This window comes from Typopeltis vanoorti, chromosome 11 (assembly GCF_054136105.1).
Source record: "Typopeltis vanoorti isolate ZY-2024b chromosome 11, IOZ_Tvanoo_1.0, whole genome shotgun sequence".
In the NCBI taxonomy this organism is placed as follows: domain Eukaryota; kingdom Metazoa; phylum Arthropoda; class Arachnida; order Uropygi; family Thelyphonidae; genus Typopeltis; species Typopeltis vanoorti.
Window position 1 is genome coordinate 86,920,731 of NC_143559.1, and position 26,893 is coordinate 86,947,623.

The following is a 26,893-nucleotide window of genomic DNA, read 5'->3' on the forward strand; positions in this document are numbered from 1 at the left end:
CACATTTTTGCAACCATATCATTCATTATCATCGCTTGTCTACTTAACTCGTAATTGTCAAAACGAGGCAGCACACACAGTATCCTCCCATTGACACTTTTCCTCTTCACAATATCTAACAATGTTCTTCAATCTTTTCCTACGCGATTTATACCACCACTCAGGTCATTTGTACCCACCATAACTATCATCTTGTCTGCTTCATGCCCTCTCTTTATTGCTAAAGCCACTCTTTCTGTTGTCCCACCAACCAAGCACTCCTCATGCATACCACTCTCCATACCCTTAATCATAGAATCGATTAAGGTTAATCGATTTAATCAATAATAGGAGAGACAGCATTTCATTTGCGTAGAAAGTGTGAGGAAAATGGTCAGTGTTCATTCCATTGTAGTTCATGCAGGAGTGCAGTTACTGAGAGCTAACTGCCCAACATTCTTTTTTTATAATAATAACCATCAAAAAGCTATACATTACTGCAGGCAGGATAAGGATTAGACAATCCTGAAACTCTGCTGTGAAGGTGTGTCATTCTTCACAGCAAAGTATTTTTGCTGTAGCCATATTCTTGGTATTTTTAGACCATTATTGTTAAGATTAGGGTGGCTGATTAGAATTTCATAGGCCTCTTTAAATTTGCGATCATACTACGTTTTAGTGTGATGTAATGAAGAGGTGCCTTTCCACTCAGTTCTATGTAGTGTTCAGAAAGGACAGATTTATCATATTTATTAAATTTAATGTGTCATTTATGTTCCTTTTTTTTTCAATAGGAATTATGCATTCAGTTTCACTTATATAACTGAGGATATGACCTTTCTTGTGTAGTGGTATGAAAACCGACTTCTTCCAGTCTCTAGGCCATGATCCTGTCTCCTTGTAATCAATCTATGAAACACTCTTATCCCTCCATCCTCTGTGGCCTTAATTAACTCTGCTGGGATTTCATCTGCACCTGGGGCCTTATTGCTGTTGAGCTGCTTAACTGCTCTTTCAACTTCATGCCTAAGTGGAGGAGGTTCCAAATCAAAATTTTCTTGGTGGGAGGACTCCACATTTTCTTTATCTACTCTGCTGTACAGTTCCTCACAGTATTCTTTCCATCTGTTTTTTATTTCCAACTCTTCTGTTAGTAATGATCCATTCCTGTCTTTGATGACATTCAATTTAGGCTTGAACTTGTGCTTTAAGTCACGAACTAAATAAAACATCCTTTTATAATTATGCCTTCTCACCTGGAACTCTATTTCTTCACATTTATTAGTATAGAACTTTTCCTTATCCTGCTTGATGGCTCTTCTGATTTCTCTATGTAATCTCTTGTATTCTTCGGTCCCTGTGTCTCTTTGTTTTTCCAACCGCCTTCTTTTGATTAGTTCCCATGTTGAATCTGATATCCATGGGTCTCTTGGTTTTCTTACTGGGCTGAGATACATCTTTGCTGTATCCTGTATTAAAATTTTGACTTCTTCCCAAAGCATTTCTGGTGAGATTTCCTCATTGGTCTCCAAAAAATCATCCAGCCAAGTTGATGTTTCTTCTGTGAATCCACTAGGAATTACTCTAACATCCAATCTAGTGGAGCCTGACCTGGAAGTTTTTGGAGTCTTAGTCTTACTTTGGCTCTTATCAGCTGATGGTCTGTACCACAATCTGCTCCAGGACAAGTATGCACATCAGAGATGCTTGTCTTCCACCGCTGGAGAGCCAGGATGTAATCAATCTGGTGCCTTGACCTATCAATGTTGGATGTCCAAGTATAGGTCCGTCATGAATGTTTCTGGAAGCAGGTATTGGTAATAACTAATCTGTTAGCATGGGCAAATTCCAACAGTTTTTCCCCATGGGTGTTACGTTCACCCAGACCAAACATGCCACGCACTCAGGCCTGACTCTCATACTCTTTCCCACTTTTGCATTTAAGTCTCCTAAGATGTACACTATGTCTCTCCTTGGTAGGCAGTCCAAAACAGTTTAAGTTTTCATAGAATTCTTCACTCTCTTCTTCAGGCCTATCCATGTGGGGTGCATAAACTACCACAATTGATACATTGGTAGGCTGAGCCTTAAGTCTAATGGAGAGTATCCTATCATTAATGGGGTTATAACCAAGAAAGCTTCTTGCCTGAGCTGTCTTCAGTATCACAACTACCCCATGATGTTTTGAGTCACCACCTGAGTAAATAACTAGCTTACCATCCTGTCTTTTGAAGTGACCTTCTCCATTCCATCTGGTCTCTGTAATTCCCAAGATGTTAATTTTATACCTATCCATCTCTTTACAGACAATCTCAAGAGTACCCATCTGTAAACCCCGGACATTCCATGTACCTATGTAAAATTCCTTTCTAAGATTAATCTTATACATTCTGTGTTGCTCATTCACGGTATCACTGACTTTTGATGGAGACAGTAATATACTTCTCGAACAGGACCCTCTGCCTAAGCCCTGAACGCGGCTCTGATTATTCTGCGCGACAGCCGATGCAGCATGAGATGCATTATTAGGCACAATTATAGTAGCATTTTGGAGTGAAGTCACTGCAAGAAGAAAGTGGTAGGGTTGCAGAGGCCCTTTCCACATAAGATGAAATAGCAAAATAGGAAAGATTCACCCCTAGCCCTTGAATACTCTAATAGCATAGGGGGAAGGTAGCAAGAAGAAAAGTTCTTCCACTGGGCAATGAAATTCATTTCCCACCTAGAGACATTCATAAAGCATCTATACCCATGCTGGGAAATAAAAGCAAATATTTTAACCAATGAAGTTGACAAATATAAATGTGATATCCTTCATGAAAGATGAGAGAATTTTAAAAATATTGCATGATATAAAATTTTTAATGGTAATTCTGACAAGTGTGTCACAGATATATTCAACTCACTACTCCAAAGTTTGATTTATAAGTTGAAAAATTTTAAAATGCAACCAAGAAAATGCTTAAACCTCTAAAAAGAAATGTTCCATTATATCTTCCCTTTAACATGTTAAAGCTCATGCCCAAGTAACTTAATTCCATATAATTATACCTAATTAATATTCTAATCTTTATTGTATTATTTTCGTTGTATGATCTAATATTCTGATATGGGGGGGAGGGGTGATTTATTAGTCGGTTTTGAGTGACTAATAAATCAACTTTTTTTCTGCCCTCTTCACAAATGTCCCAATCAATGACAATCCTTCTATTACCAGACAAATTCCCTCAACAGTGCTCTTTGCACGAGTACTACATTCTGGCTATGTGTGTTACACTGATGGTATACTGCATTAATACTTGATGTATACTTAATAATATATCACCATGTATTCTGAAAGAATGTGCCAGGGAGTTGACATCTGCCTTAACATATTTTTTTAATATGAGTCTTGCACTCAGTCAAGTTCCTAAGGAGTGGAAGGAGGGCAAGATTGTGTCACTTCATAAAGGAGGTGATCGAACTCATGCATCAAACTATAGGCCTATCTGTGTGTCAGGTGTCGTGGTTAAGTTGTTGGAGAAGCTTGTGAGAACTAGGATCCAGAGTTGGGTTGATAACAATGGTATTATCTTTGATGGACAGCATGGTTTTGTTAAAGGGAAGTCATGTTTTAGTAAATCTACTTACTTATTACAATAAAGTGACTGCTTCCTTGGACAGAGGAAAAGGATACACAGTAATATACTTGGATTTCACAAAGGCTTTTGATAAGAGTACCTCATGATAGGTTGACAGTCAAACTAGAGCAGATGGGGTTGGATATTAGATTGGCTCATTGGATTGGAGACTGGCTATCTGATAGGTATCAACAAGTTGTGTATGGGGGTGCGATATCCAGGAAAAGGAAAGTCACTAGTGGAGTGCCTCAGGGGGTCTGTTTTAGTTCCATTGCTGTTTAACTTGTATATTAATGATATAGGTGAAGATTTGGATGGAGATATTCAGTTGTTTGCAGATGATGTAAAGTTGGGACGAACCATGAAGTGTAGTGAAGATGTTGTGGCCTTACAGGAAGACTTGAATAGATTGAGTGATTGGGCACGGAAATGGGGATGCGAGTTCGATGTTGCAAAATATAAGGTTTTAAAATTTGGAAAACAAAGATGAGATGCAGAATTTATGCTTGGTGAGAATATATTGTTAGAGGTAGAGGAAATAAGAGATCTAGGGGTGATAGTGGCTAAGGATCTAAAATTTATGGGGGACATCGCCAAAATTGTGAAGACAACACAAAGGCTTCTGGGAATGATGTGGAGGACACTGACATGTAAAAGTAGGGAGATTCTTGTTCCATTGTATAAGGCTTTGATTAGGCCACGTGGACTATTGTGCCCAGATTTGGTCACCGGGTTTTCAGAAAGATGAAGAGATGTTGGAAAGGGTCCAAAGGAGACTGACTAAGGTAGTTTCTGACCTCTGGAATGTTGAGTATGAGGAAAGATTGAGAAGATGTAATTTGCAGGTTTGGTGGACAGGAGGAAGAGGGGAGATATGATAGAGACCTACAAGTTGGTAAGGGGTTGTTATAGGATCAATGTTGGAGAAGTTTTACAGAGAATAGTGGGAGAACCAGAGGTCATCCCTGGAAACTGTATAAAGAGAGTGTGAGAGGCAGGATTTTTTCGTGCAGAGTTGTGAATGATTGGAATGCCTTGCCTGAGAATGTGGTGTCTGCAAAGAGTGAATGTGTTTAAAACATGGTATGATGAGCTGTGTGTGTATGTAATAAAAGGACCTCCCAGATGAGTCTTTGACTCCATGAGGTCTTGGGATGGTAATAATAATAATTACAAGAAACTGATAAGGCTAAGGATTTGGGAGTGGTGGACAACTGAAGTTCAGAGGGCAAAAATAAATGGAAGAATTCAAATTTCATTTAATTTCTTCCACTTGTTTGTACGTGATATTACAATTTTAAGACTGCATTCCTGAATATGTCATTGTGACAGACGAAATATTGAATAAAATTAAACATGCTGTTTATTTCTCTTTGTTCTGTAGTTATTCGATTAAATTGTATTATAGATACCAGCACCTAAACCTAAATAAGCAATTATCATCCCTCTTCATAAGTCTGCAATCTGTCCACATTTTATCATCTGCATTTCTTGGGGAGGACAGATCTATGGAATGCTCTCCAGGAGGACAGATTGAAGGTGTGTGGGCTGTAAAGTAGTTAATAGACAGAAATGAGAAGGATAGAAACATAAAGGGGTTCTATTAAATTGATATAAATTTTTTCAAAATATAACAAGTAGAGAGAACTAGTAATTATCCTTAGAAAGTTGTAAGGGTGTACAGACTAAATTTTTTTTTTTTTTTTTGCTCAGAATGGCAAATGACTGGAATGGATTTCCCTAAGTGGTTGTTGTTCCAACAGCCAATGAATTTAAAGAGAGATGTAGGCGGTAAAAGTAAAACATTTTAGCTACTTAGGCTTAAATGTTTTACTTGTTCCACAGGTTCTCCGTTCACAACACAGTTGACATTTTCAACAATTCTACCTATTTTCATTGTCTTTGTCTTTTTATTGCTCACCTTCATACCATATCTATTACAACAGTTATTCAATTTACTCAAAGAATCTTGCAGACTTGTAGCAGATTTATTTAGAATGAAGATGAAAAATGAAGTTGCTAAATTAAATATGGAAATAGACAACAGAATCAACAAAGCTGCTATGGTAGGAAGTCAATTGAATAAATTCACATGGAATAAGAGAGAAATTAGTTGGAACACTAAATTAGCTGTATACAAGACAGTGTTCAAACCAGTTTTAACTTATGGATCTGAGAGCTGGGGCAGAAGTAAAATACATGACCAAAGGCTAGAGACGTGAACAGATGGCATCAATGGCAACATCATATTAAAAACGAGGATATTAGGAAAGAACTTGACATGATGTTAGCATCCAGGAGTGCATTAGCAGAGCTAATCTCAGGTGGTATGGTCACTTAAACAGAATGGGCAAGGAAAGATTAGCAAAACAAGTGTTCTCTGCTAGGTTGGCAGGAAAACGACCTAGAGGAAGACCAAGATATAGGTGGATTGATTACGGTACAAAGTGCCTTAGACGATAGAAATATAAGATCTGATAATGTTGGTAGTTTTGACAAGTAACAGACTGATTGGGAGGAAAATTGTAGATAGGAAGTTAGTAATGATGTAAATTTTTCATGTAGTACTATCATATCCTGTACACCCCTTGAGGGTACATGTCATCATCATCAATCATCAAATTCCATGTCAGGAATTTGATGATGATAGGTATTGTGTGAAGAACAGTAAGTGTGACCCTCCTGTGACTCCATGGAGAGAAGGCAAAATTATTAACTGATAGATCGTAAACATCCATCTTGAAGAACATTTTCCATGATCATCAATATGGCAAGTCAGGACTGAAGGCCATGCTCTGGACATTCCATCACACAGGATTAATGGAGCACAGAAGTTGCTGTGGGTCTGAGAAACGTTTTAGAATCAGCAGCTACGAAGCCCTCGCCCCAACATTTAGCGTATAATGATACTATGGCTGCGAGACTCTTAGAGATAGGTATGGCACCGTCTCACAAAGCCAATATACAGCTAGTGGTAAAAGTATTTTTTTTATCTGTAAATTGCATGTGTTCTCCTGGCCGGTTTTTGTCCATTTTGAGGGATGAAAAACCCAACTTTCCAGGAGAAAAAAAAAATCCTCCACCTGTGTATGTGTTAAAGCTGGATTGAAAGGCTTAATTTATTCTTGAGCATTTCATTCAGGATTTAACTGAGTTGCAAAATTTCAAAAGAAAAAATGCTGGTAGAATAGTAATTGTAAATATGCTAATAATTTTGGTATTTTTCTATGTATTATTTCATAAATGGTTCTATAAACAGCAGGCAGGAAACAAAACATTGTTTAGATTATGTTGTATTACGAAAGTCAGAGCAAAGTATAGATAAATGTAACCAAATTGTAAACATAACCCCAGGCGGTCGACGTGTGTCATACCCACATGTGGACACTATCGAACGGAGAAGGTGCTGTGTGCAGAAAATGCTTAGGTGACGTATTAGGGAGAGCAGACGTGGGGAGTATAAAAGGAAGTGGTGGCATGAGCAGGGCTCTCTCTCTTTCTAGTTTTTTTTGGTTCGGTTCGAGTGTGGGTCATAGAGTGGGCGAAAATGGCCTAGTAGCGGTTCCATCCGAGCATTTTCTTCAATGCAAAGAGATGACCAATGAACGCCAAAGTTTGCGGAGCTCCAGCCGTACCGCTCCATTACAAGAGTTTCGAGCACGAGAGGTTTAAGTGAATCGTGACCGTATTCACAGCAAAAATCGAAATGGAGGACGACCAATCTCAAGACAAGCAAGGCACCTACTCGAAGAAAGCCTGAAATAGGATCAGATAAAGAAGAATCTCTTGATTGTCTAAGCCGGTCGGTAATGTTAAGCTTTTATATCCTTGTATTGTATTCTTAGACCACTGTGAATGAAAGTACTAAATTTCTAATAATCGGACCTGTTGATATATCATAGGACGTAGAGATTAATCCTCCAGTAAGGAATTGTGTTAGTTCTAGAAGTTGTTTCAGATATTGTTAATAGTCTCATCTAGAGTGTCGTATTTTAACATCTAAGAGGAGAGAAAGATAATAATCTACGAAGTTGTGTTAAGAGAATGGGAATAAGATTGCTTGTCTCTGCTAATGTCTTTCAACATGATATGCTGATTGTAAAATAGACTGTCTGCTTGTGTAGTATTGCATTTTTGGGATCTAGCATTTAGTTTGATTAACATGTATCATGTCTTAGTGAGAATAAACATTCCTGTTTTATTTACCAAAAATATGTGTCTGATATTTCAAGTCAATGCACCTCTTGCTTAAAATTAGAACCTGAATAAGTTGAAGCACGGGAATTTAAGATAAGAACGGGCTACGACTGCAATCTAGACTGAAACAAGTATAGTAAGAATTTATATTGTTAGATTTTGAATTCGTGATAGTCTGTAAGTCAACTCTGACAAGATTAATTTTCTTGTATAGGAATTAAGATGGTGCAGCAAAACAAATAAATTTTCTTAATTCCGAAAAGGATTTGACTTCAGATTCTCAATCAGGGAGAATTTGGCTCTACCCTGAGGCATGTTTTTGAATGAAGGAGAGGCCACACAAGTCATAACATAGGCGCAGCAGATAAGATTCTAATTGGAGTAATTAAATAAAGGATTTAATTTTGAAAGAATTTAAACACAAATTAATAAAATATGACCATAAAACCAACAACATAACATATGAGACTGGCTAACTTACCATTTGATTGAAAACAACTGATAAAGGTTCCAAACATCACAGAGGATTCAAACCCAGATCTTTCCAACTGAAGGGCTTGTCTAAACTGAGCTATAGACGCCCCCCCCCCCCAACAACAACAAATACGAGTGCATCACTTTCCCTACGATACTGTCAATCATTTTGAGACCACATTTAGCTTGACTTCTCTAAATTAATATTTTTATCCAGTGCCTAGTTAGAACACCAGTTTCTTTTCAGTTACAATTTGAATTGTTTCTACAACTATTCATTTCGTTATTTTTTACTTTAAGGATGCTGGCTGGAAATCCAATAAAATATCAATAACTTATTCTCTTCTAATGATTTTCAAACTGCAAAGCACTTTTATGAATGATGAATACCTAAGCTTGTCTATACATATGAATAATAATAATGAGATTTTGGATTTCCCTTGTCCACATTGCTGAAAACCAGATCATAGTAAGCTATGTGTTGTTTACTTGAGGGCCAGATGTGGCATCATAATTAAAAACTATTTGGCTACTGGATGCTGAAGAAAATCTGTGTAGCAAGATCACTTTTTTTTTTTTTAAAGCTAGTATTTCAGATATACAGAACTTTATTATAACGACATTTTTAGTATACACTGAAAAAAAAAAAATTGTATATGTCCCAAAAAGAAGGTAACTAATGTAGTTCCTTAACTAGATAAGTTGAAAACATTAAAAATGAGGAGGGGATGGGGCTTAAAAAATCAAGTAGCTGCTGTGATGAAATTAAATATTCTGCAGTAGCAGAAAGGCAAAAGTTTTCAGTCTAGTCTTTAAAAGGATCAAATTTACCTTAGGAATAATCTTAGCAGATTATAACATTGTAAATCTCACTTAAGTAATTGATAGCCACCCTCTAGTTCTTTAGAAACCAGCCATGTTTTGTAGCAGAGTAAAGATGAATTCCATGATTCAACAATTCTAGGCAGTCAAAGGTGCAATAAATACATTCACCTGTTTACCATTAAACACAGATTAAATAAAACTTCACCTTCACGTGTGCTCTATTTTATGCTGATTAATACTTTCACATCAGTAAAGTGCAAGTTCTGATCTGAAATTTCATTAGTTGTGGACTTTAGTCTATAATAGGGGTGTTCAACCCGTCGATCTCTTGTGTATTCCTCCTTACAAATTTAATTAAAACTGAAAACATAATATTTTATTTATCATTATTTTGTATTATTTTTAATTCACTTTAAGTGTATTGCTATTGTTTATTTATTTTTCGTTAAAATTGTCAAAATCAGTAATTTTCTTTTAAGTCCAGGTAAATGAATTAATTTGTATCAGTGGAAGTCAAACAGCGAGCTGAATGAATATGATAAGCAAAGGGTAAAAACTCGATTGTAGCTTAAATATTAAATATTCCAAAGCACATTACATTGATTTTTTACTTAGGTTAAATCCCATGAATATTGTAAAAAAATAAACTTTGTTTGTCTCGGTATAGTTTGTATTAGATGTTTTTGTAAATAACTCTTTTGAAGCTAACTGTATATACTGCTTTAATGAGAATATGTTAGAGTGTTAAAAAACAAAGGCAATGTTTTTGTCGCCGAAGCTGTAAATGGCGGCATTAGAAAGATTGTTATTGAAACTTGTATGTATGAGAAAAGCTTGCAGGCTCTAAGTGTAAACATCATCTCCGAAGTCAGTCAGAAAGAGTTCAAACAACTTTCCAATGACCGGCAACTTACAATCAAAAGAAAGTGGAGAAGAACAAAAGGCATGTCGAACTTGAAACAAGATGAAAGACTCATACTGGTTCTTTGGGGGTTGCCAAACTTCATGCGAGGTCTCAGAGGAGGCCTAATAAAAAGAGACTGAAGCAAGCAGAAGGGGGTCCCGGTTCCAGAATTGCTGTCAGAGAGGAGGCTGCCCAGTCCAAAGTCGCCGTCAGAGAGACTGCCCGGATCCACGTTGCTTGAGAGAGGAGTTTCTCGGTTCGAGACGTCGCTAGAGAGAGAGACGACTTCTAGGCTGCAGACAAGGTTTCAAATTGCCGAAAGGAAGAGTTCCAATTGCCAGAGAAAAGTTTCCAAACCAGGTTAATGTCAGACATTCACCAGTGTGTTGCGTTTTCATTACAATTTGATGAATCAAACGACTTCACTGATATTGCTCAGTTAATGGTATTTATTCGCATGGTATTTCAAGATTATTCAAGTAAAGAAGAACTTTTGAAAATTATACCATTATTGGGAAGGACTAGGGGAGGAGACATTTTTTTTGGCATTTGATGAATTTGTGAAACAACACAAACTTCCACATTTTAAACTTGTGTCTATTATTACTGATGGTGCTCCTGCAATGATAGGTAATAAATCGGGCTTCATTTCATTATGTAAAAACGATGACAAATATCCAGATTTTTTAACGTACCACTGTATTATTCACCAACAAGTACTCTGTAGTAAAAGATTAAACACAAAAGATGTTTTGGATATTACATTTAAAATTGTAAATTCTGGTCGAGGAAAAGCCCTGCAACGGTGGTTATTTAAATTACAGGCAGATGATGATAGGGAACTTCTATTCCCTATCATCAATAATGTTCGCTGGCTCAGCAGAAGTCATTTAGAAAGATTTCTTGTATTAATTAATGATATAAAAATTTTTCTTGATGAAAAAAGGAGATATTTATCCACAATGGAGTGATAAAAGATAGTTGTTACACTTATAATTTTTAGTAGATTTCTGTACAAAATTAAGCAGTTTAAATTTAGAGTTACAAGGTAGAGATAAATATTTAATTGACATGTTAAGTTCAATAAAAACTTTTCAACAATACTTACTTTTATTGACGAAAAATATAAATGACCGCAAATTTAGATATCTCCCATATTTATTAAAATTTTTTGAACAAAATCAAGAAATGCTTCGCTATGATTTAAAAGAATTTATTCATGAAATAGAATTAGTTGAGGAAGAAATAAATTCAAGATTTAAAGATTTTAATAAAACTGAAACGATTGTATCTTTTAACAATAATCCATTTCAAGAAAACTTGAACATCACAGAAATTTCAAATAAAATTAGTGGGCTGTTTGATATAAACCAAGCTGAAGTAGAACTTGAGATAATAAACATTCAGAATAATTTACATTTAAAATCAATAAACAATGAAGTCATTTGGAAGTATGCACATGAAAAATTCCCAATATTAACTGATATTGCACGAAAAATTCTGTCGTGTTTCGAATCGACATACTTGTCAGAATCCGCTTTTTCAAACATGACTGTCATAAAAAATCAATTAAGAAACCAAATTACAAATGATCATTTGGATGATTGTCTGTGATTGGCCACTTCATATCAACTTGACTATGAAAATATTGCGAGGCCAAACAATGCCAAATTTCACATTAACTGTTTTACTTTAATCAACCAGCATTTCCTGTAACTTGTGAGTTTGTAATCAATCTGTTGTTTTTTCTAACTTTGGTTTTCCAAAATAGAGAAATAAATATTTTATTCCAATATATTTGTTTGTTTGTTTTTTTGTTGTATTAAAATAATTAAGTGATAAATAAATTTTTAAATACACAAATAAAGCTTTTAGTTGTGTATTTTTTTTTTAGTTGTTTATTTGTTCGTAATCAGATATCAGGATGGGGGACGTGATCTATATAAGAGAGTAGATCGCCGAATAACGTTTTATAGAAAAGTAGCTCGCGTAGTAAAAAAAGTTGAACGCCACTGGTCTATGACAAGCTCTTATTTCTTAAGCTGTCCAAAATAATTTTTATATCAATTACATTTAATCATAAAATAAGCAATTTAGAATATATATTTAATTAGTATAACTTATACTATATTTAGCTGGTGTGTGTGTTCATTTATGTATACAACCAAATTCTATTCCATTTGTAATAAATGAAATTTTTTGTTTTAAATTTTGTGTCTGGTTTCATTTCACTTAAAATCCACTGAGTTATTATTATTCGTGACACCTCCAAGGAGTCCGAAGACTCATCACAAGAGGACACCTACTGTACAACTCTCCATCTCCACCAGTACACCGAACCTCTACTACCAATCATCTACATCAACGACATTTACTGCCCACCACAACTAGTATTTTTTTATCTGTAAATTATGTGTGTTCTGAGGGGCCAATTTGTCTGTATGCTGGATGAAAAACCCTGCTACCTCCGTATGAGATCGGCTAACTCACCTTCAATTGAAAAAGTTCATATAAAGATTCTTCCAGTCACAACGAGAATTGAACTTAGGCCTTTTCCAATTGAAGGGCACAGTGTATCACCGTTATTTCAATTGCACTATGGAGGCATGCAAAAAGTCTCTTTTCCCTGGCAGGAAATCGAACTCCAGTCTAGACTTAAAACATGATTCAGAATACTTGGTGATGTGCAAACTGAGAGGCACGGATACTAACCACTACTACCAAGGAATTATGTACTGAGTATACATTATGCAAATCTAAATATTGACACCAATAAAAGTATATTTCACTAGTCAATTAGTTACATATATATGTAGACTGTTTCCCACTTCATATCAGAAAATATCAAGAACAGTACAGCTAATTAAATTTTTTTTTTTCCTGGAGGGAAAGGGGGGGGGGGGCTTTGACAAGTTTAAACAGATCATAGACTTATTTACAAATTCTGGTTTCTTGACATTCTCAAAATTATCACAAAGTTCAAAGTTTTCAGTGCAGTAAGTTCGAGTTAACTTGAATTTCTTATATGTGATAGCAGTATACTGATGGATCTAGAAGTGCTAGACTTAAAACATGATTCAGAATACTCAGTGATGTGCACTATGGAGGCATGCAATACGTCTCTTTTCCCTGTGGGGAATCGAACTCCAGTCTAGACTTAAAACATGATTCAGAATATTCAGTGATGTGCAAGCTGATTTTCAGTAAAAATTAGAAAAAGTTATGATGGTACCATTGATGGAAATTTCCATTTCCACAGAAGTTATAAACTCACTATAAAAAAATAGCATATTAAGACACGAACTAGATCCTGCTCTTATCAATTTTAGTTCAGACATAAATCTGCAAGAGGTTATTTTCATGTTATTATCATGTTAGTTTTGCAAAATATAATGAACATATAATGGTTTTAGATAGTTGCAGTGTGACACATAGTAAGCAAAATATGTGTCACATTTTGTGTATTACTTATTGATAATGTATTTTTCATCTTATGTTGGAATTTGTTCTTTACTCACTTCATACATGCTTGGATCATAGATCAAGCTAATACTGGAAATGACCTCATGTTTTTTGATACATCCTTCATTTAGACACTGGCTGAGATCACAAGATATTCAGTTTGGCACTCTACAGTTTTGTAGGTTACAGTTCATACCTGTAGGAGGAGAACAGTTCTCCACTCTTCTCTTGCAATACTACAGCACAACAATTAACTGTTTTGTTCATAGTCAAAAGAAAAATGGTCAGAGTTTCCTGTATGGTGAAACTATTCCACAACCCAAACTACAATCAACAGTATCTGGAATACTTTATTAACAAACCCATCCAAACAACAAAAGCTCTCAATGGATAGTGAGCAGCTGAATGTAGCTTGAGAAATTATTACACAACTCAAGATATATTGCTCCTTCAGATTGCTATAACAGGAATTTACAGTTGTATGATAAAATTATCAAATGACAAGTTTTTCACTAAAATTAAAACATTAATTAAAGAATAAGTACTAAATTTAACAGGTCTACATTCAATTCAGGGAAACAGGAAACAGTAATGATGCATAACAATTTGTGCATCCTGAATATTTTTTTTTTTTTACCTAGCAAACCATAAATGTCTCTTTTTAAATATTTTTAACTGTGATCAACAATAGTTCTTTCTTTACATATTCCCAGTCACACAACGAATATACATGGTCCAGGTAGTATTTTCACCAGCATATCATAATAAAATCTGCCATCTACCAGACGTCGATTGTCAAATGATTTATCAGTGGAATTTTAAAATGCCATTCCAATATTAAACATAAAATTAAAACCACATTTAAGGATAGTCAAGTAGGTCCAGAATATTCAAATTATAATTAGTACAGCTGAGTAACAGTTTATATTGTAATGATTATCAGTAAAGATGTAATAAAGTAGGTTGTTTCTCGTCCATTTTCATCTGTAATTATAATGCTGCAAGCACTCCTTTCCACAGATGGATTTAAATCAATTCTGATGATTCCCAAATGCAACCAATTTTTCTCAACAAATAACTTGAAATACTGGAACTTGGTTTACATAGTGAGAAATAACCAACTGGACCTATACAAAAGTCTTGTTTGTGTACAGCCTGGGTTAGGTAGCTTGTGCAGTCACCACGTTATGAGGCACAGCTGTATTTTAAAATCAGTGGTGTTTGAGCTCTGAACCAATTCGGTAACTGAGGATTTTATTCCAATCTATTTTGGTACGAGTAACTGGTAACTGTCTTCGGAGTGCTTTAAAAGTAGTATCTGACATAGTCTGATAGTTCTCAGATATGGCGGTCTAAAGAAGATAGAAAAGAAGGAAAAAAATATCAGTTTATGTTCAATATTATAGCAATAAATAGATCTAAACATGCAGCTTATGTCTCAACAATACATTGGCGCACCCAGGGAGGGAGCAAGGGGCCCTGGCCCCCTCCAAAAGAAAAAAACACTAGAAAAATTTCTTAAAATCTTTCACTAATTAAAATTCTTTTTTTTTTTTTAAAAGATTAAATCCTGAGTGTGCCACTGACTTAATATATGTACAAAATTAGTTTACATTAAAATATTCCAAGTAGAATAATATGTATAAATATCAAAATGAGGAATTGGTGAGTTAATTGTGCCTATGGTTTACACAGAAGACTAGTAGTGAGCTGGAGGAATTTGAGTTACTAGAGACCTAACAAAGAAAAGAAAGGTTTTTTTGTTTTGTTTTTGTTGTTGAAAATGCAAACAACAAAATAAGAAATGAATCACACATAATGTTTTGAGACAATAAAATAAAATGAATAAATAGCAAAGTCAATAATAACAGTAAGTAGCTGATGAATTTCTGTTCAAGACAAACTAGCCATTACTAAATACATGGGGGGAATACAAAAAAATAACAAAAGTCATTTTGTTGCATAGTAATATCTTCAAACAGATTCAAGGATATAAGGTACAGTAAATTCAAAATTGGAAGTGAGCATCATTTATTTCTAAGCAGGGGAGGGGTGAGAATCACACTGAAAAGAGACTCTCAGATGTGAACTGCAGACTCAAATAACACAAGATATTATTGGAAAAAATTGAGTTTGAAAGGGAAAAAAAAGGAATCAAATCTTAAAATGAGCATCAAAATGGAAGAAACATTGTGTGCAAAGAAAGGAAAAATTAACTCCATGGTAGATATATATTTATAAGGGCATCTGCATGGAGTCCACAGACCCATTACAGAAGTTAACATTAACCATTATCATAGGTCTCTTGAACTCATTCAGTAACAATGCATCACACCTGCCTCTGACAACCCATTCTACTTTGTTCAGCACTCTCCAAGTAAAAAAAATCTATCCTCATACTCTTGCTTAACTACCTAATTTCCAAGGATAACTTGTTCTCAATTCTGTCATGTACTGAAAGATTTCTTCTGCATCTTATAAAACTTGAATAATTTGCATATTTCTATCATATAACCTGTTTAATGCAATGAAGTTCACATCTGAAAGTTTATTTTTAGTGTGATTCTCATTTCTGGATATTCAAGAAGAGAGTAAGGCAACAGATAATGGCCTTTGAAATGTCTGAAAATCCCATGGACAGAATATGTGACAAATACAGATGTCCTACAGAGAATGAGAATACAGAGAGAGTTCTTTATTACAAGAAATGATCCAGAGAAAGATGAGATTGGCAGGACATGTATTGAGAGGTTCAGTAGGACAGAGAACACTAAGAGTTTTAGGAGGAAAATTATAGGAAAAGGATCAAGAGGTAAAAAACGAAGGACATGGCTTAAAGATATAAGATCATGGACAGGATCATATGGCTATGCAGAAATAAAAAGGAAGGCCATCAACAGAGAGAACTGGAAGGACATGGTGCTGCACTCTCTCACTGAGGAAGCTACATGAAGAAGAATGCAATGAAAAACGTTTTGGAACCCAAATTTTCAGCTTATACTCACAGGGAACAATCCATAGGCCTATCATCATCATCATCGTGGTCATTTCAGGATCCTTTCTGCCATTTTCTCATCTGTGAAAAACCCAAGCAACCAAATCTATGCATAGCCTGTCATGGCCATATCAATGTTTTATAAAGAGGAATAACCTCTATTTCTACAGGGTGTCCCAAAATTCACGCAAGAAGTAATTTTGATAGAAAACACAGGTTTTTAATTAAAAATTGTAACTTCTTATTGATTCATAAAGTATACAGTATAGGGTTATGCATGGAATAGCATATAGGGTAAATGGCCTCCACGGCTTTGCTGGCACATACGCACTCTTTTGTCGAAATTTTCCATGACTGTTTTGCATAAATCTGGCTGAATTTCATTGATACAGTGCTCAATTTCCTCCTTCAAGGCGTGGGTGGTCGTGGGCTTGTTGGCATAAATCTTAGACTTCAAAAAACCCCAAAGAAAAAAGTCCAACGGCGTTAAGTCACATGATCTGGGCGGCCAATTCTGATCACCAAAACAGAAAATTACATGACCAGGAAATGACTCATGCAGTAATTGAATTGTTTCTCGGGCTGTATGGCATGTGGCACCGTCTTGTTGAAACCACATATCGTCCACATCCATATCTTGCAATTTAGGCACAAAAAACTGGATTATCATATCGCGATAGCGAGCACCATTAACTGTTATTGCCTTACCAGCCGCATTTTCGAAGAAGAATGGACTGATGATGTCTCCAGCCCAAAATCCGCACCAAACAGTGACACGTTGTGGATGCATTTGTTTCTCAACAATCACTCGTGGATTTTCTGAACCCCAAATGTGACAATTTTGTCGATCAACGAAGCCATCAAGATGAAAATGAGCCTCATCGCTGAAGATGATTTTGTTCGAAAAATAAGCATCCACTTGTTGTTGTTCCATAATCCATTCAACGAACTCTCTTCGCTGTGTGTGGTCAGTAGGCTTCAGTTCTTGAGTCAATTGAACTTTGTAAGCATAAAGATGCAAATCTTTTGTGAGAATACGGTGTAGAGAGCTTCTCGAAATGCCCAATTCAAGACCACGGTGCCGAATTGATGTTCCTGGACTCTCAGCAACACTCTCACGAATTACTTCGATGTTTTCTGTTGAACGACTTGTTGAAGGACGGCCAGAGTGTATAAGATCACTAATTGATCCAGTTTCCTTGAATTTTTTAATCAATCTTTTCACTATTCCGACCATATTTTGTACGAAAATTGCGAACTGTAGCTGCCAAACCTTCATTATTTTTAAAATATTGCTCAACAATGAAAATGCGTTGTTCTTTCGTGTAGCGCTCCATTTTTAATAACCCTGAACTGTCAGCTGTCACGCTGTCTTTTTTTTCTCGTTGGCAACACTTTACCGCACAAATGGCGCTAAATTTAAATCTTGCGTTAATTTTGGGACACCCTATAATTGTGTGCAAAGTGATTTTATTTTGCCCACTCTTGCAATATGCCTTCAGAACTTCATTGCTCTCAAATCTCCAATTTCATCAATTACCCACATTTTGGCTGTCAATGTACAGCTTGTAATCTTGCAGTATTACATTTTGCCAAATTAACTTGGTGGCCATTATCATTTCTTATAATGTTTCTGTTCAAATCAGGATTTCTACATCTTTTATTAATTACTGTCTTATAACCAGTTTGCACTGTCAGAAAACTAGATCCCCCCCCCCAAAAAAATCATTCCCAATATCTACTCTATACTATAAAATGATAAGCTGAAATTGGAAACAGATGTAGGCTGTAACGTTTTTGTCAAATTATTTGAAACTCAGGGACTCCCCTGAGTGTCGAGTCATCGGAATTCAAGGAGAACTGGCCTACCAGTCTGGAACACGGGGGATTGGGCGCCGTAGGCGTCAGGGGCAGAGCCCCCTAGTTATTATATAAATTAAACAGTAGTGGTCTAAGTACAGAGCCCTAAGATACACTTCTGGCAATATGCTTTTTAAATTCTGCTTGTTCATAGTAATTACTGTGATGTCTGTCCATCAACCATTCCTATTTGCTTCCATTTAATACACTTTCATGCAATATACTATCAAATGCCTTTAATAGGCCTGGCAGCATCATTGCATAGGTAAGTGAGCAAACTAATAAGGCAACACCTACCTTACTCATCACAAAGTGCCTCCCAATAGTGCATCATATTAATTTGCCTATTCCTGATACTTTCTCTTCTTTTTTTTCTGATACCTTGATGATCACATCAAGAGACACTAATCTGCCCTGTTTGCAATCCCTTTGGACTTTACCAGACCTGAGAATAAGTAGTTTTGTCAGAGATCAATCCTTTGAACAGCATTATAATAAACAAGCCAATATCCAGTCTAATCTCATGGGCATATTACAATATCCTAAACTCCTCACAAATTCATCTACCTCTATTCTCAAATCACTCTCTCACTGCAATATCTTTACCATTTCTTCTACTTCTGTCATCCCTTACCATTAAAGTTATCCTTAGTTATTCTTCCATAGTCATTCTTCCTTTCATTTAATACACACACCAAAAGGTCTCTTTGGGATTTCCTTTAATCTGCTCAGCTACTTGTTTCCTCATATATAATATATATTATCTGATTTTGCCTGCCTTCCTTACCATGCTGGTTGCCTGGGCTCTGTAATGCTAATTACTTTTCTACTTATATAATTTCCTCCCCCAGCTCTCGTTTAACAATATAACTCCTTCATTTAAATGCTAACTGATTTATCCTCCTACTTAATGATATTATTCCATTTAACTGTCACCTGATTCATCTTATTGGCTCTAGGTATGCAGTTTGATAATGATTTCTTCAAACACCCACTGATGATTTCCCATACCTGCTTCTTCATTGTGCTTAAGGGTCAAAGCTATATAACTGAGAAGAGACCTCCATATAGCCTTCAAAGGATTGCGGAGAACCGACTAGTGCTTCTAAACTAATGTCCAATCCTCACCTTCTCATGGTGCACCCTGTTAGGTTGGATACTGAATGGATGAGGATGGGCTGGAATTTGGGATTTAGCTGACTAAATTGTATTTTTATTGACTTAAACCAAAATTTCAAATGATGGTACAACATGACAGAATTTCATGCCGGCTGGAGCAGGGCAAACAGCAAAAACAGTGAAAAGTCAGCTACTGGAACAAATCTCACTCCCAACTCAACATCACCAGAGTTCAAGATCGGTATACTATCAACATAAGAACAGGCCTGAATGGCAAAGAAATAGAGCTAGCTGAGGAACTGGATAAGTACCAGATCGACATAATACGGGTGACTGAAACAAAAAAGACAAAAACTCGTGAGATCTTTCTGAGCAATAAATACAAAATGTTATATTCAGGCAATGACAATCAAGGAAAAGCAGGAGTAGCCATAGTATTCAACACTAAATACGAGGCTAATCTTCTTGAATGGCAGGCAGTCTCAAGTAGAGTGATGTGGGCAAATATGAGAATGGGGAACTGAACAATGAGACTTACTTGTGCCTATGGTCCCACAGAAGGTTCTACTAAGATAGAAGTGGAGGAATGTTTTGAAGCTTTAGAGAAAGCAACTCACACAATGAAAAATGAAACATTGGTCCTTGTTTAGGATCTAAATAGCAGAGTAGGAAATGATTGTCAGACATACAAAAACATTTTGAGAAAAGAGCAAAGCTAATAATAATGGCAAATACCTGTCGGATTTCTGTTCAGCACATGGACTGGTTATTGCTAACACAATGTTCCAACATAAAAATCATAAAAATGTGCACAAATTCACATGGAGAGAAGAGGCAAGGAATAAGAAAAGTCTCATTGACTATGTTATTGTGGATAGTGATATTTTCTCCCTGGTGCAGGACAGACACCAGAGTATACAGATGATTTGAAATTGGAAGTGATTACCGTTTAGTCTTGAGCAGGATGATGAATTTCATATTGAAAAGAAGAATATATAAGAAAGTTTTAAAGCGAATAAAAGTTGAGCAGCTCTCAGATGTGAACTGTAGACTAAAATACACAAATATTATTCAAGAAAAAATGAAAGAGTTTGAGAAAAGGAACCAAACTTTGGAGATTCAGTAGCAAGCCCAGAAGAAAACGCTGATTCAGCCAGAGGCATGTGGTGAGGTTGTGTGCAAGGATAGAAAAATCAGAACTCCATGGTGAACACAGGAAGTTAAAGAGGCAGTAAAGGAAAAGAAGAAAGCATATCAAAAGTTCCTGGCAAATAAGTCAGCTTGTGCTCTTAGAGATAAAGAAACAAATGTAAGAAAGCTAAACACTGTGTAAAACTAGCTAAACAAAAGTCATGGGAGGACTTTGGAAAGAACATAGAAAATAAATATCAAGAAGGTGGCAAGATATTCTGAAGGTTGTTGAAGAAGTTCAGAAATGGCGAAAAGAGTACTGTAAAAGGAACTGGAGATGATAAAGGTGACATGAAAACAGGAGGAAAAGATATCCTTGAGGTATAGAGTAATTACTTCAAAAAATTGCTAAATAAAACAAGCAGTGATGACAGCACAGTGGTAAAAAACACTGACCGGGCATGCAGTCAGGAATACATATCCATACTTGAAGTGGAAAAGGCCACCAAAGGCCTGAAATGTGGAAAGGCTGCAGGAGTATATGATATTCAACCAGAAATGCTCAAGTATGGAGGTATAAAAGTCTTACAGTGGCTGCACTGCATAGTTCAGAAAGCCTGGACAGAGGGACGAATTCCAGCTGATTGGAGTAGAGTTCTCATAGTACCCATATATAAAAAGGGAAATAAAACTGAATGTGAGAATTACAGAGGCATTTCATATATCTGGTAAGATATATGCAAGTATACGTGAGAAACGGTTGAGAAAGATTGTGGAAGAGAAGATTGGTGAAGAACAAGCTGGATTCAGGTCAAATAGAGGCTGTCAGGATCAGATTTTCACTTTATGACAGATAGTTGACAAATCATGGGAATATAACAAAGATCTGTATTTAAGTTTTATATATCTGGAAAAGGCATATGACAAGGTGCCAAGAGAGAAGCTATTCAAAACGCTACAGTTATATAGTGTTAATGGGGCATTATATCAAACAATACTTATCAAAATTGGAGGTGTTAATCACAGCTCTTTGCTTTATGCGTATGATGTTTTAATTCTAAACAAATCCGCTACCAGTCTGAAAGATTCTCTGACTAAATTGAATAAATGCTGTAATAGATCTAAATTTAATAAATGCTGTAATAGATATGGTATGAAAAGGTCAGCATTAAAAAGACAAAGACAATGAAAATAGGCAGAAACATTGAAAATGTCAACTGTGTTGTGAATGGAGAACTTGTGGAACAAGTAAAACATTTCAGCTACTTAGGCACGATTTTTACTGAAGATGGTAAATTAAATATAGAAATAGACAACAGAATCAGCAAAGCTGGTATGGTTGGAAGTCAATTGAATAAATTTATATTGAATAAGAGAGAAATTAGCCAAAACACTAAATTAGCTGTATATAAGGCAGTGTTCAAACCAATTTTAACTTATGGATCTGAGAGCTGGGTTAGAAGTGAAACACTTGACCAAAGACTAGAGACTGCAGATATGAGTCCTGAGAAAGATTAGGGGGGCATGAACAGATGGCATCAATGGCAATATCATATTAAAAATGAGGATATTAGGAAAGAACTTGATATTGTTAGCATCCAGGAATACATCAGCAAAGCTAATCTTAGGTGGTATGGTCACTTAAGCAGAATGGAAAAGGAAAGATTAGCAAAACAAGTGTTCTCTGCCAGGTTGGCAAGTAAAAGACCCACAGGAAGACCAAGATATAAGTGGATTGATACAGTAAAAAGTGCCTTAGAAGACAGAAATATACGACCTGATAATACTGGACTCCTGACAGGTAATAGACTGATTTGGAGGAAAGTTGTAAATAGGAAGTTAGTATTGATGTAAATTTTTCATGTAGTACTATCATATCCTGTACACTGAGGGTATATATCAGGAATTTGATGATGCTTCTTCATTGAAAATTGAATGTTTGTCAATCTCTTAGGTGAAGATTGCATGGTCATTCTCCCGCTGCTGAAATGTGACTACCTTATCTATGGACAAATCATCTGATGCTACCATCAGATTCAGGACTCTCAGATCCTAAATCCTCACCATCACACATAGTTCAGATAAGATAATTATCTCCTAGCAGCTGCATAAACAACACTTCCTTTTCTGTATGTTATCCAATCTATGCCTCATAGTTGAAATACCCTATAATTATTACTTGTCTTGCATTTGAGCTAATTTGTCACCACGTGCCACCTCACAGCAGCAACCAATATCGGTGATAAAATGCTGCTATCCACTTCACTGTCTTGAATTCCTACTCATTAGTTCCAATTCTGTTATTAGCAATACCCCCCCCCTCCCATCCTGTTCTATCCTTCCTAAAAATACTACACTTGTATTGTAACCACATCTTACAAATATCTATAACTTTTGGGCAAGTTAAATTAATCAATGCCAGAACTCCAGATACTTATGGCTTTAGGACACAAATGTGGAGTATCTACTTTGGTCTATGATTACTCTTACATCCTGTACTGAATATTCAAAAAACTACATCAACCTTTTTTTGATCATTCTCACACTCTCTTGACTGCACCCACTCTCCAATATCTTAGTTTCCCAACTTTTCGAACACTTAGTGAGCAAACAACACTTTCTCCAGTCACTAACTCCAAATCCATTTAAGTGCAATTCATCATTATCATATGTAAGTCCTCCTGCTAATAAACTGCACTTTTTATCTACATATTTTCTGACACCAAATTTTTGTGCCTTTTGTAAGTAATATTTGCCAATCTATCATTATGCTTTTTACTCAACTTACAATTCCTGCACTTGTTCTTAAAAACTTTTCACACTCTTTCATCAGTCTTGCTTTCCTTCTGCAAACCTTTGGACTTTCATACAGAACTTCTCTCTCTCTCTCACACACACAATACATAGCATCTCACGAAACCCTACATTGCTAAATTCATCTAAAAATGACATATTAGTTGCCACTGTTCCGATATGCATTGGTGCCATGTTGAATAATACAAACAATAAAATCCAGTTATAAGCAACTTTCTTAACTACACAAGTACACTTAATCACACACGCTTATAAAAATAAAAGCTACAACTTACTCATCTTTTTGCAGTGTGTGTGTGCTAAATGACACCAACTAACAAAACTGCACTCTTTAAAAAACCAGTCCATGAAAATAAGAAAGAAATCATAAAAAGTTCCTGGCTAGTAAATCTAAATGTGCTCTTAAAGTGCACAGAGAAATATGTGCTCTAAGCTGGAAAATGCAAGATTGCTGTTTATAATAGCTAAACAAAAGTTGTGGAATGACTTTGGTAAGAATACGCAAAATAAATATTATGCAAGTAGCAAGATACTCTAGCACTTTTAATTTGCTGTACAGGAAACTAAAAACTATAAAACCCAAACATTATACATCACTGTTTTCCTTAGCTGCTTTCTTTTATTGTATAAACATGGATATTAACAAATAATCAATTAAAAGCTTTATTTACAATTATTCTAGATTTTAACTAAGATAAAATTAATTCATATAAAAAATGCTAACAATATTTATATTCCTGAACATCGTTATTAAAAACACTTAATAAATAATGAGCATTTCTGGGTCAAATATCTTCTATTCCAGCTACTTTTCTACATTTCAGGCTTTTGACAGCTTTTCTACCTCGTACTAATATGTACTCCTAATTGCATTTGCCTCAAATATTTTCTACCCCTGTTCTATCACTTCTTGTTTCATTTAGCAATCTTCCAAAGTAATTACTGCACACAATGTAAAATATCTGCCTTCAGTTCTGATGTCAAGTTTACCATCTTGGATTCCTTCCACAGTAGTACTCTTCTCATTTCTAAGCTTTTTCAGTAGCTGCTGCCAGAACATTTTGCCATATTCCTGATACTTATCTTTATATTCTTACCAAAGTCTTTTCATGACTAGTTTAGCTATTTTACACACTGCTTTGCATTCTTACATTTTTTTTCCTCTGTATTCTTTCAGAGCACATACTGTCTTACTTGCCAGAAACTTCTGATATGCTTTTTCTTTTCCTTAACTGCTCTAGCATCCAGAGTCTGCCATGAAGTTCTGATTTCCTATCCTGGCAGACAACCTAACAACATACTTCTGTGAATCCAGACACAAAATAGTGTCTCGATTCACAGAAGCATGTTTTCTTTAGAGCTTGCCACCGATTCTCCAAGGATAGGTGCTTCCCTCTCCTCCAAAGCTCTCATGTTTTTCTTGAATAATGTGAGTTTTTAAATCTACAGTTTACCTCTGAAAGCTGCTTGACTGATTCTTTAAAATTTTTTTTTACACATTTGATCCTGCTTAAACCAAATGTTCACTTTCTATTCCAAATCTTCTGTATACTCTTGTATCCTGAACCTCACCAGCATGAAGATATCACTCAACATTAACATGCTAACGAGAATTTTCTTATTTCTTGTCTTCTCTCCATGTACGTTTGTGCACCTCTTTATATTGGAACATGTTGGTAATAATTCCATTGAAGTTATTGCCAATGGAGAAATTTTCCCAAAACATTTCTATATTTCAGGTAACCATTTACTACTAGTATTCAACACTAAACATGAGCCTAATCTTCTTGAATGGCAGGCAATTTCAAGCAGAGTGATGTGGGAAAATATCAGAATGGGAAACTGGAAAATGAGACTTATTTGTGCCTATGGTTCCACAGAAGGTTCTACTAAAGTAGAAGTGGAGGAATGTTTTGAGGCTTTAGAGAAAGCAATTCACACAAAATGAAAAATTAAAAGTTGGGCCTTGTTGGGGATCTAAATAGCAGAGTAGGAAATGATTGTCAGATATATAAAAATATTTTGGGAAAATTTGGAGAAAAGAGCAAAGCTAATAATAATGGCAAATACTTATTGGATTTCTGCTCATGATATGGACTGGTTATTACTAACACAATGTTCCAACATAAAAATGTACACAAATTCACATGGAGAGAAGAGGCAAGTAATAAGAAAAGTCTCACTGACTATGTTGTTGTTGATAGGACTGTTTTCTCACTGGTGCAGGACACCAGAGTGTACAGAGGATTTGAAATTGGAAGTGATCACTATTTAGTCTTCAGCAGGATAAAATTGAATTTCATATTGAAAAGAAGAACATTTAAGAAAGTTTTAAAGAGAATAAAAGTTGAGCAGCTCTGAGATATCAACTGTAGACTAAACTACACAAACATTATTCAAGAAAAACTGAAAGAGTTTGTGAACAGGAAGCAAACCCTGAAAAAAACATTCATTGATTCAACCAGAGAGGCATGTGGTGAGGTTGTTCGCAAGGATAGAAAAATCAGAACTCCATGGTGGACACAGGAAGAGGTAGTGAAGGAAAAGAAAGCATATCAAAAGTTCCTGGCAAATAAGTCAGCTTGTGCTCTTAGAGAATATAGAAACAAATGTGAGAAAGCTAAACAATGTGTAAAATTAGCTAAATGTAATGGGAAGACTTTGGTAAGAACATAGAAAATAAATATCAAGAAGTGGCAAGATATTCTGGAGGTTGTTGAAGAAGCTCAGAAACAGAGGAAAGAGTGCTGTAAAAGGAATTAGAGATGCTAAAGTTGAAAACATGAAAACTGGAGAAAAAGATATCCTTTATGTATTGAGTAATTACTTTGAAAAATTGCTCAATGAAACAATCAGTGACAGCACAGTGGTGAAAAAAAACACTGAACAGGTATGCAATCAGGAATATATATTCATACTTGAAGTAGAAAAAGCCATCAAAAGCCTGAAATGTGGAAAGGTAGCTGGAGTAGATGATATTCGACCAGAAATACTCAAGTATAAGTCTTACAGCAGCTGCACTGTATAGTACTTCATAATTATAGTTCACAATACATGGACAGGGGAGAAATTCTAGATGACTGAAGTAGAGCTCTCATAGCACCCATATATAAAAAGGGAAATAAAACTGAATATGAGAATTACAGAGGTATTTCCATATTGAGTGTTCCAGGTAAGATATATGCAAGTATATTTGAGAAGGATTGTGGAAGGAAAGGTTGGTGAAGAACAAGCTGGATTCAGGCCAAATAGAGGCTGTCAGGATCATATTTTCACTTTACGACAAATAGTTGAGAAATCATGGGAACATAAAGATCTGTATTTAAGTTTTATAGATTTAGAAAAGGCATATGACAAGGTGCCAAGAGAAATGCTATTCAAAACACTACAGTTGTATGATATCAATGGGACATTATATCAAGCAATACTTAGTCTTTATTTGAGTTGTAAGTCAGCAGTTAGAATTGAAGTACAGGAAGATGGTTTAATGTTAAATCTGGTATCAGACAAGGA

General features: G+C 35.6%; 1 protein-coding gene across 1 annotated transcript in view; it reads right to left on the reverse strand.

The window, feature by feature from the left end:
• Positions 1–13,793: 13,793 nt before the first annotated feature.
• cpa (F-actin-capping protein subunit alpha) overlaps positions 13,794–26,893 on the reverse strand; it is a 93,562-nt gene continuing 80,462 nt past the window's right edge. Inside the window, exon 9 of the mRNA XM_090400091.1 lies at positions 13,794–14,813. Within this exon, the coding sequence (XP_090256217.1) occupies positions 14,673–14,813 (141 nt within the window). The 3' untranslated portion in view covers positions 13,794–14,672. The remainder of the gene's footprint in view (positions 14,814–26,893) is intronic.